This window comes from Silene latifolia, chromosome 6 (assembly GCF_048544455.1).
Source record: "Silene latifolia isolate original U9 population chromosome 6, ASM4854445v1, whole genome shotgun sequence".
Classification (NCBI taxonomy): domain Eukaryota; kingdom Viridiplantae; phylum Streptophyta; class Magnoliopsida; order Caryophyllales; family Caryophyllaceae; genus Silene; species Silene latifolia.
The window spans coordinates 46059454-46077764 of record NC_133531.1 but is presented as its reverse complement, the minus strand read 5'-3'; the positions used below and the strand labels follow the sequence as shown (position 1 = coordinate 46077764).

The 18311-nt window shown below is 36.1% G+C and overlaps 2 protein-coding genes across 2 annotated transcripts; one reads left to right on the top strand and one right to left on the bottom strand.

Moving 5' to 3' along the window:
- The first annotated feature begins 7434 nt into the window (after nt 1-7434).
- On the top strand, nt 7435-12898 carry LOC141658742 (uncharacterized). Its single transcript, XM_074465597.1, has 13 exons — nt 7435-7625; nt 7775-7842; nt 8227-8344; nt 8470-8542; nt 8917-9228; nt 9384-9448; nt 9657-9731; nt 9818-10195; nt 10395-10913; nt 11156-11440; nt 11529-11717; nt 12074-12159; nt 12355-12898. Exons 2-13 carry the CDS (start codon nt 7781-7783, stop codon nt 12557-12559), a joined length of 2367 nt encoding a protein of 788 aa, XP_074321698.1. The 5' UTR covers nt 7435-7625; nt 7775-7780; the 3' UTR covers nt 12560-12898.
- A 122-nt stretch (nt 12899-13020) lies between these two features.
- Nucleotides 13021-15287, bottom strand: LOC141658741 (3-hydroxy-3-methylglutaryl-coenzyme A reductase 1-like). Its single transcript, XM_074465596.1, has 4 exons — nt 14380-15287; nt 13904-14085; nt 13471-13817; nt 13021-13384 (listed from the first exon to the last, which is right to left on the bottom strand). Exons 1-4 carry the CDS (start codon nt 15204-15206, stop codon nt 13142-13144), a joined length of 1599 nt encoding a protein of 532 aa, XP_074321697.1. The 5' UTR covers nt 15207-15287; the 3' UTR covers nt 13021-13141.
- Nucleotides 15288-18311: the final 3024 nt, after the last annotated feature.

Below are 18311 nucleotides of genomic sequence, written 5' to 3'. Positions count from 1 at the left end.
CGTCTACCACTTGGAGTGACTGCGACGGCGTCTACCTCTTGGGGTGACCGCCGTGGCGTCTACTACTTGGGGTGACTGCGACGGCGCTGTATTTCTTCACAACGACTGCCGCTCTTGTGGGTATGACAGTGTGAGCCGGCGTCGGTTTCTTGATAGCGTGTTACGTGGTGTCTACCACTTGGAGTGACTGCGACGGCGTCTACCTCTTGGGGTGACTGCCGTGGCGTCTACTACTTGGGGTGACTGCGACAGCGCTGTATTTCTTCACAACGACTGCCGCTCTTGTCGGTATGACAGTGTGAGCCGGCGTCGGTTTCTTGATAGATAACTGATGGGAAAAATTTACACTTTGATGGAAGGTTTGGATGATTTTTCATTAGGTAAAGACATGCGTCGGGGTGTCCACAGCTGTTTTGGACACCTCCGCCGCTACATCGATTTTTACAAGACTACCAACCCCCTAATGGCTCATCACAGGCACACCTCCCGATCGGCCACTAGTTGTCTCCATGAGGTCGCCCTCCTGCTGTAAGGACGGACCTTTTCCTTTTTCGGACTTCCTTGCCTCTTTGAGGGATTGCATATTGCATCCTCGGGCAGCTATCTGGATGTTGATCACCTCATCCTTCTCGTCTTTGGAGACAAGCTTATGCGCTTCCCCCCGGTCCGAGACATACATCAGTGTTAGGGCCCGGATCGACATCACTGCGTCGGCCTCGCTCAGGGTAACCCGGCCTATCAGAACGTTGTATGCGGACGAGCCGTCGATGACCACAAATTCAGCTAGGATGTTCTTGGCCGCCGTCTTTTCGCCGAACGTCACCGGGAGTCTGATTGATCCCAGTGGTACCAGGCCGGCCCCAGAGAAGCTGTATAGTGGGTTGGTGCAGGGGCTTAAGTCTTTTATTTTTAGGCCGAGGCCGAGGAAGCATTCCCTGAACATGATGTTCGTGCATGCGCCTGTGTCGATCAGGCACCTCTTGACTAGGTGGTTGGATATGTCTAAATTGACTACAAGTGGGTCGCTGTGAGGAGCGATGACTCCTTCATAGTCCTTCCTTCCAATAGTCATGTCGGGGACGCTGGTAGAGGGGGTCCCTGCGTTGGGCACAAAGTTGATGGCCTGATATAGCTCGTTCAGGTGTCGTTTTTGCCCGTGAGCGGACCCTCCGTTATCGTTGCCCCCGATGACAACATGGATCACCCCTATCCGTTCGAAGACGGATTTCCTATCTGAACTGCGGCGTCATCTTTTTGGCCTTTGGCAACGTACTTGCCGAGGCTCCCCTTCCGGATCAGCTCTTCGATGGCATTCTTTAGATGCCGGCAGTCGTTGGTTAGATGGTGGTGTGGCCGTGATATTCACAAAGATCGCTCGTGTCGCCGTCGCTTTTTGGCTTGGGGGTCTCTCCCACTTCGGCCCTCGTTTTGCTCGGGCGAAGACCTCGGCGGGCGATACGACGAGAGGGGTTTTTTCACTATACCGCCTCTGGTGGTACGTTCCTGAATTCCACCCGGCGCCCGCCGAGTCCTGTTTCCGGGCGGATCTGTCCGACCGTGACCTATTATTCTCACGGTGTCTTTCATCGGACCGAGACCCGTTGTTGTCACGGCGTCTTTCATCCGGGTTGTCCTCCCGGTGGTTCTTCTTTTCTGAGTGCTCGGTCTCGCTGGGATCTACCCAGGTCTTGTGATAATCCTCTACCTTGATGGCTTGGTCGGCCAACTTCCTGGCGGCGTCCAAACCCAGGCCTCCGCTTTTGATGAGCTCATTTTTAAGGCTCCCTTGGGAGGCCCTTCATCGCGAAGGCCTCGGCTCGGATTAATTTCTCGAATATGCTGGACCTTTCCATCAAATCTTTTCACATAGCTCCGGAGAGACTCGCCTCCCTCCTGTCTGATAGTCAGGAGGTCAGATGTCTCCACGGCTCTCCTTTTGTTGCAAGAATACTGGGCTAGGAACGCGTCCTTTAGGTCGGCGTAATAGTACACCGAGCCGTCGGGAAGCCCCTTGTACCAGCTCTGAGCCATCCCATGCAAAGTTGTTGGGAAAACTCGGCACTGAGACCTCATCAGTCGTTCCCATACCGACATGTAAGACTCGAAAGCCTCGGCGTGGTCGGATGGATCACTATCTCCTTTGTATGAAATAGGTGGCAACTTGAGCTTAGTTGGCACCGGGACTTCTAGGACGTAGGCGTTGAGGGGCTGCCTAACCACGTGTCGAACGACACGCGGCGATCGGCTCCTCGCATCCCTAACCTGGCTCCTCCCCCCGTAGCGGGAGGGGCTCCTTCTTCGACTCGGACTTCTTCTCCAACTCTGCTGAGTCGGACTCCTCTGGCTCCTTCGGGGTGAGCCTCGTTCGTGTGGCGGGGACGCTGTCCTCCCACGAGTGCGGGAAGGACTTAGGTCTACCGCGCCCACTTTGGGCTCCCCCGGCGTCTTTACTGGGTCAGCTTCTCCTAGTGCTCCGTTCAAATTTCTTGGAGTCACGTTTAGGGCCCTGATCTCCTGGACGGTTTCCGCCGCTCTTGTCGGCGTGACGGTGAGCGGCGACATGCGATTAGGTCCAGGAGCATTTTCAGTTTCGCTACGTCAACCACCTGCCCCATGATGGTGACCTGGTTGGCTGGCAGCGGCGTGACGGGTATTATTGGCATCCCGAACTCTGGTTGGATTGCTCCGCCGGTGGAGGGCTGCACGACTCCAGAGTTGTTGAAAGCATCATCTTGGTAGAACGCGGTTTCGTCGGTCACGACTGCGTCTTGTTGTTTCGACATTTTCTTAGCTTTTTGAGTGGGTTTTTGTTGTTTTGTTTGGGAATGAATGTGACTAGCTTCTAGTGTCTTTCCCCACAGACGGCGCCAATTGTTCCGGGTGTAATTCCAGAGCAAGTATCGTTACCACCCTTGGCTTGTAGAATAATGTCTTGAGTTGAACCCTTCTTGCTTCTATCTTTCCTCACGGCCTCTCCTGCAACACTGAACGAACTGAGGGCTTGGCTTTGGGCCAAGCGTACTCATTCCGACGCTCAAGTCAGTAAACTTAAAGGATTAAGTTGTGTTACTTGGCTAGGTATGTATTGTAGAGAGATAAAGAGGATATTACCAGATGAATAGTGTATTTAGGTTAAGTTGTGGGATCCTTTCCTCAATGAAGGTTGAGGAGTATTTATAGACTTTCACCTTTTGTCACGTAGTGGCCAAGTGGCCAAGTGGCTAGCAGGTGGAAAGACCGTTCTACCCTCGGCCGATGGACCTATGGCAGGCCGGCCGACGGGTCTTGGATATGAGTACGCGGACATGTCTCCCGGCTGGCTAGGTGCCAGGCCGGGACCCAGGTGACAGGCCGATAGGTTGCATCGGCTAGACTGTCTGAGTCGTTGACTTTGCTGTGGATGTCTCTGACCTTGCTCAGTGTGTTGACTTGGTCAACGGTGCAGAATATGCCCCATCAGAATTAAATTTTCATTTCAATTGCTCAATAATCTAAAAAACTATATTCCCTAAATCCGAATTCCAAAAGGTTCATAAAATTTTTTAAGTTCCTTATTACTATTTCAAGAATTTGATCCATCTCTTGTTATACTTATGTCCACGATCCTATATAAAAAAAATAGTATTAAAGACTATAAAATAATCTATTCCGGTTTTAAAAAAACACATAAACTTAAAAATATACGGATTAGAATTTAGAAACCATAATATTTATCTAAAGGTTCACTTTCGCTTCCTTTTAGTACGCTTCCTTTTAGTACATGTCTTGATAATAGTTCATATGGAATGAAAAAGAAAAATATATGTTAGATATGATTATACTCATGAATACAAAAATACAAATTCAAATAGGTTGATCAGAAAAGCATAATAGTAAAATTACATAACAATATACGCTTAATAACAAATTTAAAGAAATATTATAAGATCTCCATTTTGAGATCAACGATCATCTTATAATGGTTAAAAAAACATAAACCACTTAAAAAAGTAAAGTAAATTTTATAGAAAACAATCAAAAGGCGGAAGTTAGAGAAAACTTAAATTGGAAGAGGAAATGACATAATTAAAATGATTAATTATTGTCATGATGGTTCAAAAAGTAAATTGTGAAATTTTAAAGATTTTTCATTCAATTATTTGTAGTTATTTATTTACCATTAATTATGAGAGTAGTTTTTTTTAAGGAAATTATGAGAGTAATTTTTATGTATTATTCCTGTTTTGACAAAAAAAAACACATAAACTTAAAAACATACGAAGTAGAATTTAGAAATCATATTTCCTCCATTTCATTCAATTCCATACATTTGCTTTGTACACGTATATCAATGCACGTTTTTTTGTTCATATCTTTAGTTACATATTAGTAAAAATTATAAAAATTTGTTATTCACAATGTACTCGGTAAGACAATTAAAACAAGATCTCATATGACTAGATTTTATGCTATATATTAGAAGTTGTATCGAAAATTCTCCCTACTTGTGAATAGTGTTCAAAAAGGCAAATGTATGGAATTGAATGAAATGGAGGAAGTACTATTTATTATTTACCCGAAGGTTCACTTTCGCTTCTTTTTATTACATGCCTTGATAATAGTTCATATAAAATGAAAAAGAAAAATATACGTTAGAGATGATTATACTCGTGAATACAAAAATACAAATTCAAATAGGTTGATCGAGAAAGTATAATAGTAACATTACTAAAAGAAGTATTATAAGACTTCTATTTTGAGATCAACAATCATCCATTACTTATCAGTTTCTACCTTACGTTTTTTTACCTTTAATTTTACCTCAGTTTCGTGCATTTTGTATTTCTTCCCTCTTCAGATTACCCACGTGATGGTTGCCTTATCTGCATTCACATACGTTTCATGGTGCTTTAAAGTTATATATAAAAAAAATTGACCAAAAGATAAAACATTAACCTGGCAAAAACTTGACAAACGAATCAAAACATTGTCACATGTAAGTCACTTAAATTAAACCAACTGGAAAACATGAATTCAAATATAAAGCAAACGATTCATAAAACCTGCAACCTAACAAATTAAAATATACTTTATGGGGCACAACAACAACAACAACAACAACAACAACAACAACAACAACAACAACAACAACAACAACAATAATACTCGACAATAATACTCAATATAATCAAATAATTAAATTAAACCATAAAATACAATCCACAACTTAGAAACTCATGACAAATAGGCATATTTTAAATAAATAAAGTGAATAGAAACTATTATAGGTATTGTAGGTTTTATAGTCATTACACAACCATAAATTCCCATATTTTAATTTAATTTTTAATTTATTTTGTGGCATTATTAAATTAGATAATTGATTGCCGAGGACCTCAAGAGATGAATTAAATAGGATAAAATGTTAATGAAGATTATGGGTGTTAAGTAATATAAGGAGTTTTAATAAAATTATTAACATATTATATTACAAAAATTAATTAAATAGGAAAAACTTTTAATTAATTTAATGTGTATTAAGTATTATGAAGAGTTTTAATCAATTTATTACCATGTTTATTTAAAAAAAAAATTAAATAGGAAAATGTTAATAATGGTGGGTGTTCAGTAATATGAAGATGTTTTATTAATTTATTAACATGTTTTATTACAAAAATTTTAAAAACAATGAATTAAATAGGAAAATGTTAATAATGGTAAGTGTTTAGTAATATGAAGAGGTTTAATTAATTCCTTAACATGTTTTATTACAAAAATTTCAATTAAAATTTCAATTAAAATTTCAATTTTAATTATAAATTATGAAATTTATCAACATGTTTTATTACAAAAATTTCAATTAAAATATCAATATTAATTATAAATTATGAAATTTGATGTAAATTTGTAAGGGTTATATAAACTTTGGAAGACATTATGTTTAATATACAAAATTAATTTAAGAATAATAATAATATCCTTTAATATTATAGATATAAGTGAATTAAATTAATTTATAGATAAATGATTTAAATTAATGCCATGTAATAATAAATTGATAATTCCCGCACATTAATTTGCCATGTCACATTAAAAATATGCAACATTACATTTAAATATGCCACATCACATTAAATTTTAATCTAGGTGGTTTTTTGGATCCTACGTGGCTTTGTGTAGGTGTCGTTTATTTGTCATTTTAGGGTAGCATTTTAATTATATTTTATAGATTCTTCTCATCTTTTATCAATGTGGGACAACCCTCACATGTGGAAATTTGGGTTTATTACCATGTTAAATTCAATAACGGGTTTGGGCCGCACCCAAACGGAGGAGAAAGAGTCCACAACGTAGACCCAAGAGGGTTCAACTCTAAAACCAATTGGCAATAGAGGGAGTAGCCCCTTGTCTTATAAAGTGGTAATTATTCTCCTCTTTTATCAATGTGGGACAACATCAGATGTGGAAATTTGGGTTTATTCGTTCACACCTTATCCAGAAGAGCATAAAGCAAACTTGTTTTAGAACGATTGACTCTTTTAGATTTTCCCCAAATCACTCCAAATTAGAATTACTCTCGCAACCACTTGGATTCGGTCATCCGAAAACCAAAGGTTTTGAGTAAGGGATGAAAATAGTGATAAGAAGCCCTTTAATCAGACATCCAAACCCGCACAATAGCGGCCTTTACTAAGGCATCGTTTGGTTGCCCATTGAAATACAACTCCATAGGAAAATAGAATTCATGGGAATTTAGTTCCCGCATGAAATTCTTAGGATTTTAACAAATCCGTTTGGTTATCTATATAAGAATTCAACTCCATGGGAGTCTTCAATTACCTAGGGGGAGGCCTAGGTAATCCAACTCCTCCATTATGGAGGAGTTGGAAACTCTTTGAAATATTGAATTCCAACACTTTGCCAAAAATGAGCAAACAAACAAGTTTTTATTTTGCAATTCATAAGATTTTCCAACTCCCATAATTTACAAGGGGCAAACCAAAGGAGCTATAAGTCAATCGATGCCCTTTCAAAAGTGGACATAGTTCCTATGAGAAAAAAGATTATACATCGGATGTATTACATCAGACTCCATATATATATTTGAGTTTTTGTGTATTTTTTTTGAGCTTTATAATGTTTATAAGTTATATGTTAGTTTTTTGACGTCAAACTCAAATTTTCCTGAGCTTATATATAATGTTTTTGAGTTATATTATAATTTTTTGAACTTTATGTTTAAAAGAATGAACTCAAAAACTTTATAATAAAACTCATAATTTTTAAGACAGAACTCAAAAACTTTACTTTAATGCTCAAAAACTATACCATATAATGTAATAAATCAGATTTATAGTCCACTGAGTTCCTATGGGGATATAATGCAAACAATGGGCTTTAAATCCATCTCTTGATCTCCTTCCATATAAAAGCGCACAAATATGGAAACAAGGTTGTGAAACCTGAGTTTACTAGTACTTTTAATTGTTGAATATCTCCTACGCACCAAAAAAAAAAAAAAAAAAAAAAAACATACAACATATCTCCATTGTTAAGGTAACATAACAATATATATTCATCTTCTACCCTTTTCATTATCAATTCATTGATTGTTAATATTCATTCATACGCTTATTTTATATTCGGTACGTGAATAATTCAAGTTTAATTTAATTTATATGAAAGAGTTTATGTAATTGTCAATAAATTTAGCACTAGTAGTAGTTACCCTAATGTACAACAAAATTAGAGGTAATAATGATTAATTGTTTGCTTTGCAGTTTATAATTGTTAGGAACCAATGAACGACAGTGCTGTTCCCATGGGAGTGGATCTTCCCTTTCGTCAAACTGGCTTGCATTTGTAAGTATTTCTTTTCAAATTATAAGCTAATGCTTTTTCTTATCGAGTTTCAGAATCACTCGTTTTCGTCCCGTATAAATTATTTTAGGATTAGGGCTTTGTATTGTATTTGTAGTTGGCATTGTCAATTACTTATCTACAACTTAAAACTTACAAGTGTTTTTTTTACCCTAAAACAATAACACAGGCACGGACAATTTTTAATATGCTTCATTGAGTCGATTTAATGGATAATGAGGGTTTGATTATGATTTCAATATCTAAACTCAAGATACTAACATATATTAGAATAGTTGTTTACGTTGAAGAAATCATTTATTACTTCTTAGATTAATGTTGTTGTATAGTAGTACTTTGTATGTTGATTATTTATTGTAAATGTAGAATCAAGACTAGGCTGAAAGATTGTACACAGAAATTTAATGATCCTGAGCATCTTCAATCGCTTGATGAGTTAGCAAAAAAGTTTGAGCAGAAGGTTTTTGTAAAGGCGACAAGTCGGGTAATTATTTACCGTAACATCTAATGATCCTTTAATCAAAAGCTGCTAAACTAGTTATCTTCACTATAAATTCTTTACTGGTTTAATCTTGACTTTCTGTAACTTAATTATAATCTGTTTTTCAGGATGAGTATATAAAGATAATCGAAAAAAAGCTCGCTCATATCACCAATATGCGTTCTGCATCACCTATTACAGGTACAAGAAAAATATTGATAAGAAAATTAATTTTTTTTTTCTTGTAATTATGTTTTCTTTACGAAAATTAAATTTCATATTCTTTTTTCTAAAAAGAACTAAATAGTGATTTTATTATGTCAACAAATGCTGCTCAAAGTCGACCTTGTTTCACAGTTTAAAGTGAATGGTATCGATATATTCTCAAGGGAAAATGAAGTCGTCAATATATTTGGATCAAAGAAAGTATATTAATTCATGTATAACAACATTGTTCTGATGCTAGGAGATTGTGATAGTCACATACATTAGCTTCTCGTAATGTTAATTATGATAATTAAGGAGATGGTTATGAAGTCAATACCTGATCACATGAACCTTTTGATAATAATTAGGAAATCCGCTGGAAAGAAATGTGATTCCGAGGCCTATTATCCAGTCCAGTTCTGCTCAGCAGAACTTTAATCAAAACCCGAACCTGGTCTCAAGCAAATACCAGCCATCTCGGATGCAGATTCCTGCAATGCAACAACCAAAAATTTTGGCTGTGCAGAATCATCAGTCGGGACAGCAGATTCAACAAACTCAAAACAGAGGTCATCTTATCAATCCACAAGGACCTATAACTCAGTATCCCGACTGTAGGTTAAACGGGGTTGAAAGGTCGAGTCCTTATGTTCGCTCTCAGAATTATTCTGGTGCATCAGGTTAGAAGAACCACCAAATTCTGTTTGTACCAGTTTAATAGTACTACTGCCATAGTTCCAGATCTAGCACAATAATCTGTCTTTCAGTTAACTTTTCTTCTGTAGCTTTTTTCCTGTTTGACCTGACACATTTCCTTTTTTATGTTTTCTTGCAGCATTGTCATCGATTTCTGATTCCGGAACTACAAAACTGGATCATCTTCAGCTTCTCATTGATCAGGTATATATTTTCACTACAACTGGTTTCTTTTCTTCTCCCCAATTTCTCTTTTTATTTTTGTCTTAAAGGGAGTCACAATCTCAGTTTCGATATTGACGGCTTTCATCCCTAGTCATAACTACACCCACTAAGCTAGACAGTAACTTGTTCTCTACTAGTACGTACCATTGACAAGGAGCTCTACTAAAACTTTCCCGTGTAAAATCAGTTTCAACGTGCCAAACTCGCATACTTGCCTGAACTTCACAAATGGTTAAAGACTATGGAAGGCCATTTTTCTCAGGTACTTACGAGTTATTTCTAGTCTTTTTCCCGTATGACCTATCAGAGAGTAATTAAAAATATCCTCTTTACAATTCTCTGATGCAGGTTCAAAGTGTCGGTGAGTGTGAAACCTTAAAGAAACACATTCTTTCAGTCCGACAAATGATCAGATTTCTGAGCATTACCGAAAATCAATTGATGCAATTTGACAAGCAGAAACTACGCCATAACATGAATACTGTTATTGAGTACTATAATAAAGTGGTTAAAAATGGTATTAGTTTTGCTATGAACCAAGCACACCAGTTGTCTTCACTTCTGAGGATGGCCTCTAATCCAGTACATATGAACCAACCCCTGATTTCTTCATCGACAATTAATCCTGGGTTTTCAAGTGGCCCTATAATTTCCACTAAACAAATGGATATGAAGAGTAATACAATAACAAACTTGGTTACACATGGATCTGCAAATTATGACAATGTAAGTATATATCTCCTTTCAGTCAGTTTTGTACTCCTTATGACTTATGACACAAACTTTTCATTATTGGTTCCCGAGAACAATGTCGCTGTGTTATCAATACTGGGATAGATAGACAAGTTTAGGTTGGAAATTTTCCGACAGCATTTGTTATTGTTGTATTACAATGATTGATATGAGTTTGTTTAATTTAATTCAGCATCTTAATATGAGGAACGATCGACAAATCCAATCTCCACAAACTCAGCAGTCAGTTAGTCAACTAGAAAAGAGAAAGCATCCAGTTGACTCAGCTTCAGTGCCAAATATCTGTAATACACCTTCCAAACTCCCAGGTATGGGCAAGTCATCCACTAATGCCACCATTAGGACATCTAAGAAGCCATGCTCTAAGCCGAGGGGAAAATCGTCAGGAAATTCTCTTGAATCATGGCTTAACTTGGCTACCTTTCGCTCAAAACAGTCCTCTATTCCCACTAAACCCTCTCAGAGCTCTACACCTTCAACCCCTATGACACCGTCTTCTGGAAACAATGGCGAAATTGAGACTGTTAAGGAAGCAAGTAACCCTCAAGAACATCTTATTTTAGAAGACTTGGTCCCAACTGTCGGAGCACCAGAGATTTTGTCGGGTTCGCCAATGCTATACGACAGCACTGGCCTAGAGCCCAACCAGCAACATCCTGAAAAGCAGCCTATTGACCGCTTATTGGACGTGGTATGTGTTCAAGTCTTTTGTTTGTTAACAGTTCCGAAGATGGTGGGTTTTGAACCCAAGTCGTGAGTACTATCACTCGAACAATGATTTTACATCTGTTTGTTTTCTCTTTTAAAGGTCATCTACTATTCACTGCTTAAATTTGGAAGTACATTAATTGTCATATGAGATGATCATGCCAAAAACGTACACGCCATTGACCCATACAAACTAACTGATGTGAGTATTATTCTGTGTTTCAGGTTAAGTTGGCTAGTAAGGAAACTTTAGCCAGTGCTGTGAATGATATGAATTCAGCTATCATTGAGATGGATAAATTGCCTGATATTGCATATCTAGATCCCAGTAATGCGCTAACTATTGACGTTTACTTGGCAAAATTTGTAGAAAATATGCATTATGATTGCATGAATGATGAAGATCAACAACCATTTAAAAGACCTAAGCGTGACATAGAATCTGTGAGCAGGGATGCATCATTTCCTCCTAATAACAATTCTATTGTGGAACAGTCTTCTAGTTTGGAGGTACGTGTCAAATAAATTCATATTGAAACTTGTTTTACTAATGGGTTCCCACCTCATATGACCAGTTTGATATTGTGAATCGTGTCAGCAAAACAAAAATCATATCGTCATGCGGCCTTACCAAAAGTTTTTGGATGAAATAAAGGATGCGAATCAGAGTCTATCTGGAACTGTGATAGAAATCATGGAGGAATCGAGTAATCAGAGTAACGGGACCATAGTCAGGTGTACCTATAGCCCGAATGCAGATAATTTAAGATCAATGTTTACTTCCCAAGTATGTCCTTTGCTCTCTTCTAAGCTTTCTTGTAGATTTTTCCTGTCCTTTTACCCTATGTTACTTTTCTCTTTTATGCTCTTGTTCAAGACAATATTCAAGTTACTTGAACCTTATCACAATTATGGCACAGAGAGCCACGTTAGACATGGCAGAAGTGTAGAAAGAAAATGTATTAAGCATAGAGTATATGGTTGAACATATTTGTATTTGTCTAGCATTTCTATATATTTTTGTCATGGAGAGTAAGACAACGGTTGGCTATATATCCATTTATGTTACTCATATATCTAGTATGATTACCATAAATATTCAATTCGATTTGCTATCATGATGCCAATTTATATGTTTTGCAGTCAATGAATCTCTCGGTTGAGTTTCTGGTTCCTTTCGAATATCCCACCTCGCCTCCCAAGATCTTAGATTGCAAGATGCCGGATTTGTAAGTGAAACCTCAGTTATCTCGTTTCCAGTGTAATACCGAATTTTGAATAATTTAGCATCTACTTTAGATGGTAAAGTATTGAAGTCATTAGAATTGCCCTTTACACGATATTAAAAACACTACTAAAAGTCATCGAACAATTTCTTTGGGATCTCCTAAATTTGTAGTCTCATCTAAACTTTTGTTTTACAGTGAAATCGTCATAGAAATGACAGAGATGGCAAAATCAATGTTCGAGAGCCAAGTTCGATTTATTTATTTCGTAAGAGTGGGAGAGATGGCACGATTGTGGGATCGTTGTGCTCAATCGGTGTTCCTCACCTATGAAAAGCTCTTTGGAGCGGAAATTTTCAGCTCCGAAAATGGTGGTGGTGATCGTGCCGGACCTGACTCATGATCAACCCTCACCATTGACTGTGCATCTTTGTTGACTTAAGAAAACTTGTACAGCATAGCAGGAAGAGATAGGTCTTCGTTTGATTATATGCTCCGTCTACAGTATTTGTTAATTATATAGGTCCCCGGGGAGCATTTTTCCGAATTCACGTCCTAGACTAGTTAAACTTGGGGAGTTGGGGGATTATATCATGTGGTAAACAAAAGAAAGTTTATTGTTCTCCTACTTGAGTTGATTGAGAGTGAAATCATAGGCATGGAGAAGGGCAAACGGTCCTTTGTAATCCTCAGTACCTCTTTTTTCAAGAGAATACAAACTACAGAGTATATGTATTATGTATACCGGTGTGCTCTAGCTTCCTAACCTAACATAGTTACTTTTGTGTATAGAAGAATAGATACATAATATAGTGTCTTCCTGTAACATAATTAAACCCCTTTAATGAATAAAGAATATACGAGTAATATAAATCCAAATCTCGGTTATATACATAGACGGTCTCATACGAGTATTAACTTTTCTTAAACCTCCACAAAAAAAAAAAAAAAAAAAAATTGTTTACGAGCACAATGTGCTTTTTGTTCAACAAGTGAGCTCAGAAACATTGGCGCTGGATCTATTGTACTTCATATGGCTGTTTACGAGATCTCCGGTCGCAATGGCCGACATTAGGGATAACTCCCCCGCTAATACAGAAGCCGCTACAATTGTGGCTAGTCGCCTTGCGTTCTCTCCTGGGGACTGTTTGCTTCCGCCTTTCACCCCAAGGACATTCAGACAAGCGGCCTGGGATGCAAGACTTGTCCCGCCTCCTACTGTACCCACCTGTATGTTGGGAAAATCACAACTCAATGTAAGTATGTAACATCATGATACGAAGAATAGAGGGTACTTATTAAGGATGGATTTACCTCGATGGACGGCATGGAGACAGAGATGTGAAGATCCTTGCCATCATTCAGAGCTTCCATCATGGTGATGCAATGGGAGCTTTCGATATTCTGAGCCGGATCTTGACCGGTTGCAATGAAAATGGCAGAAACAATATTGCTGGCGTGGGCATTAAAACCACCTAGAGCTCCGGCAATAGCCGAACCAGCTAAGTTCTTAAGCATATTGACCTCTACCAGCTTTGCAGCATCAGTTCTAAGCACCTGTTTCAGGATGATTTCTTTTATAACTGCCTCACATACTACTGACTTTCCTCGCCCATCAATCCAGTTTATTGCAGCTGCTTTCTTGTCCGTGCAAAAGTTTCCTGAAAAATTCATCATTATATACTGAAATCATGGTATCGGAAACAGCAAGCAATGGGAAAGATCGATGCGTGGTAAAGGGACAAACCAGAGATGCCAATAACCTCCATGTCTGGGAAATCAGTTTTAAGAGAGTCGAGGACGGCCTCAACGCCTTTTGAAACCATGTTCATCCCCATGGCATCTCCTGTGCTGCAACAAAACCTTATGTATAAATTCCTCCCTGCAATTGCGCACCGTATGCTTTGCAACCTTGCATATTTACTTGACCTGGAAATCAATCACGTATTTTTTTCATATATCAGAATACGAAATACCAATATGAATACAATACACACTTAATACGGTCATACAGAGTATATTATGCAATCCATAGATTATAATCAACCATCATTATACGAGTATGTGATATAGAAATTTGTTAATTCTATAGTTTAATACCGAATAGGTGTGGTCTGGTCTATACGCAAAGAATTGACTTTAAGTTAAAAGGTCAAAATTTCAATTTCAATATAAATGGGTCATCAAGAAATCAAGAGGGAGGGATAGTAGTCGTGTCTATACCCGATAAAACAATTGTCGAATGTGTCAAAATTAAGAGGATCCTCAAGGAAAAACTTCAACTGAACAGCTCTCTCAACGCAAGGGAACCTAACAACAGGTGCCCTTGTCATGCCATCTTTCAAAACATAGCTTGTCGCGCCACCCGAACCATAGATGGCCTTACACCCACGGTTCACAGTCGCAACCACGCACCCTTCTGTAGTGGCCAAAGGAACCATGAACTCGCTCCCATTCAACAACAATGGACCCGCAACACCCACTGGAACCTGTACATACCCAACAGGCGACTCGCAATTCAACTTGAAAATTGACTCGTAATCAAACCCCTCAACAGGCAGCTTCTCCAACGACCTGCGTGTCATCCTTTGTACTGCCTCGCGCCTGACAGACACTGCTCGACGACAGTCTTTCAGACGGGACTCTAGGCTACGTACGGAGACCACCCCTTCCAACACGGACTGAACCACCGACTCATCATCTTCATTAATATTACTCCTGTCGCACTCCTTGTATATGTCGCAAACGTCGTTGCAAATTTCCTCGTTGTGATTGGTGTCGCACGTGGACCGAGAGAACAGGCCATAGAAACTGACGAGTGTCAAGACGGGGATGACGAGTAATTCGGAAAGAGTGACGTCATGGAAAAGAATGTATGCTAGGTTGAAAAACATGGTAACGGAAAGTAGCTTGTTCCGCAAGTAAGTTAGAAAAGTTGAGAGTAAAGAGTGATTTGATTGTTTTGGGACAGTCTTGTTGTAAGTTTTGTAGTATTCGTCTCCATTAATGGCAGTCGACATGGATGGTCTTTCATGGCGGCCATTCTCCATATTCTAGACGGAGATATTTTACTGGGATTTTGCGATTTCCATAAATAAAAACATATAGGGAGTATATATATTCAGTTTAAATAAAATTGGGATCAAATTTGATTTTGTGTTATTAGCGTTTAGTGTTCTAACCTTACAAGGATTCTACGGAAACTACAATTCCAACTTGTTCACATACAAATAAAAGGACTCGTATATTTCCATCGAAAACAGTTGGTGGAAATTTTAATAATTTTATTAAAACTAGGTTAGACCCGTGCAATGCACGGCTTATAATTTTTTTTTATTTCTACTGAATTAGATATATAATAGTGTTATCTAATTAATTGTTCATTTTTCTCATCATTGCATTTTGCTTTGAGAAATAAAAAGTTAAAACTGAAAATTAATTAAAAGAATTGAGTAGCATGTTGAAATGTATTTTTGTAAATAAATATTTTTTTATACCGCAAAGCTAATGATTCAGATTTATAAATCTTCTCAATTTTTTGTTTCTAAAGTAATTAAAATGGTTTAAAATTTTGTTTTATAAATAGTATGAGTCAAGTTCATTCTCAAATAATAGAATCAGTAAAATATTTAGTAAATCATAGTTCGATACAATTTTTTAATTAAAATATTTTAATTAAAAGATTGTAGATTAGAGTTTAGTCAAAAAAAATATAATTTGATGAAAAGATTAATTTTAATGAAAAGATAATAAGTTAATGAAATAAATTATTATAATTATTAGTTAACTTACGTAGTTAATGTATACATAATTATTACCTTATTTAGAAAGATATTTTTTGGAGGAAAAATTTGTGAGGATGCCTATTTATTTAGTAAAGAGGGGATGTTGTTTGGGGTGTTTGGTAAAAAGCATAATGAAATAGAGATTGAGACCGAATCTACTATCTATATTCTATATCATATATTTATCTAATGCAAAAGCCAAAGCCGCTGACATGGCATCACAAAACTTGATCTCAAGATGACATGTCAATTAATGAAACAACTAAGTTCAAAACACAAATATGGCAACAAATTTAAAGCTTCCTATAATAAAAATGAATTTAAAATAATATATGATGTATATTATAGTTAACTTATGAACAACTATAATAGTAATCCAAATATAAATTTTATAGGAGCTTTTTTGAAAATAATTTTTCAAGTACTTTTTTTTTCCAAATTACACGGGTGTAATCATTTTCGAAAGCATATACAAGATAAAGTGGGCTGAACTTATCAACAATGAGTAATTAGTGGAAAATGAAAATCATTCATTTTGAATAAACATATAAATGTTTTAAAGGTGTTAATAGCAGTATGTCTCAATACATCTATCTATATAACTAATTTTATCAATCTTGAATATATAATAATATACAGAGACTTAATTTTTGTTATAAAATATTTATTATAAAGTATTTGATCAAAAATAAAATTGGTGCTATTATATGCACTTATTACTCCTAACGTTCAAATAGAATATAACTAGTTTGGATGCCCGTGCGTTGCAACGGGGTAATTAACTTAGTAACAAAAAAATGGTTATAAGGTCTTAATACTTACATCTTATGTCAAATCATTTATTTAGATATGATCAAAAGTCAAAACATCTTATTTAAGAGACGCAAAAAAGGTTGGGTTGATACCAAAATTCCAAGGATGTCTCATATTTATAATCATATGTCCATCACATCTTATGTTAATCTTTCAATGTGAGACTATTCTATTATTTTTATATAATCCTACATTATTTTTCAATGTGGACATATAACATACTAAGGAGTACACAATTTTATATATGTACAAATTATATGAAATCTATACACAAATGATAGCATTTTTACCACGAATCAAATTATGTTATTTTTATAATTTTCTTAACGATATTTTTTTGCCAAATGAAATGTAAAAGTTAAAAAGATTTAATTCTACTATTTATCAAAGTAAAAAAGCTCATTATTGTTTTGTTTGTGGATTCAAGATCTTTTTATGCAACACTTGATTGTATTATAATTCATAAATTTTCTATTTTAGTGCAGAGATTATCATTATATATGACACATTAATAACCAATTTATGTATATTTAGCGCCCATTTTATTTTTTAATTATGATTTTGTCTTAAATAGAGTTATTATAATATCGATTGTCTTAAAATAAACATTATATTATCACTAATATAGTAATATATAATTGCTTTTATAAATATCTACGTAATTAATATTTGTATGGTGTTGCTGTAACTAAGGTTTGCCCTTAATACAAAATCTTATAAGAACTCTCTAAGATAATATTTAAGTGATTCAAAAGATTTTGAGTTGATACCCGTAAGTTTCAAATATGACTCATATTTATAATCATATGATGGACAATTCAATTATTTATATGTAGTATATTTACCACACCTACATTATTTTTCTATGTGGGACAAACAATATACTTAGAAATACACCATCTTTTCCGCACCTAATTCGATATCTAACCCAGTTTAATAATAATAAGCAAATACTGTACTATTTATTAATATTCGTATAGTACATTTTTTTTTAAAACTTCTTATCATAATTAAAATATGTGCAAATAATATGATACTATATTCTAATGCTATCATTTATTTACCACGAATTTAATTATATAATTTTTCAAAAAAACAAAATTATGTTACTTTTTTGCTAAATGAGACGTATAAGTTTTTATATAAAAATTATAAATATCACTTGGACATAATATAAAAAATATATATATATCATACCGTGGAGATAATGATATAAACTCTTAAGAGCTCTCCAAGACAATGCTTAAGAGACTCAAAAAGTTTTTGGTTGGTATATAGGTTCCAATGATGGCTCTTATTTATAACCAATGATGACTCTTATTTATACGTATTATAATCACCACACTAACATTGTTTTTCAATGTGGGACATATAACATATTAAGAAGTATGACATCTTTATTATGTGCAAATTATATGAAATCTATACTCTAATGAAATCATTTTTTAACACGAATCTAATTATATTATCTTCATAATTTTTATAACGACATTTTTTTGCCAAATGAAATGTCAAAGTTTTTATATAAAAATTAGAAACTTTTCAAGAATATAAAAT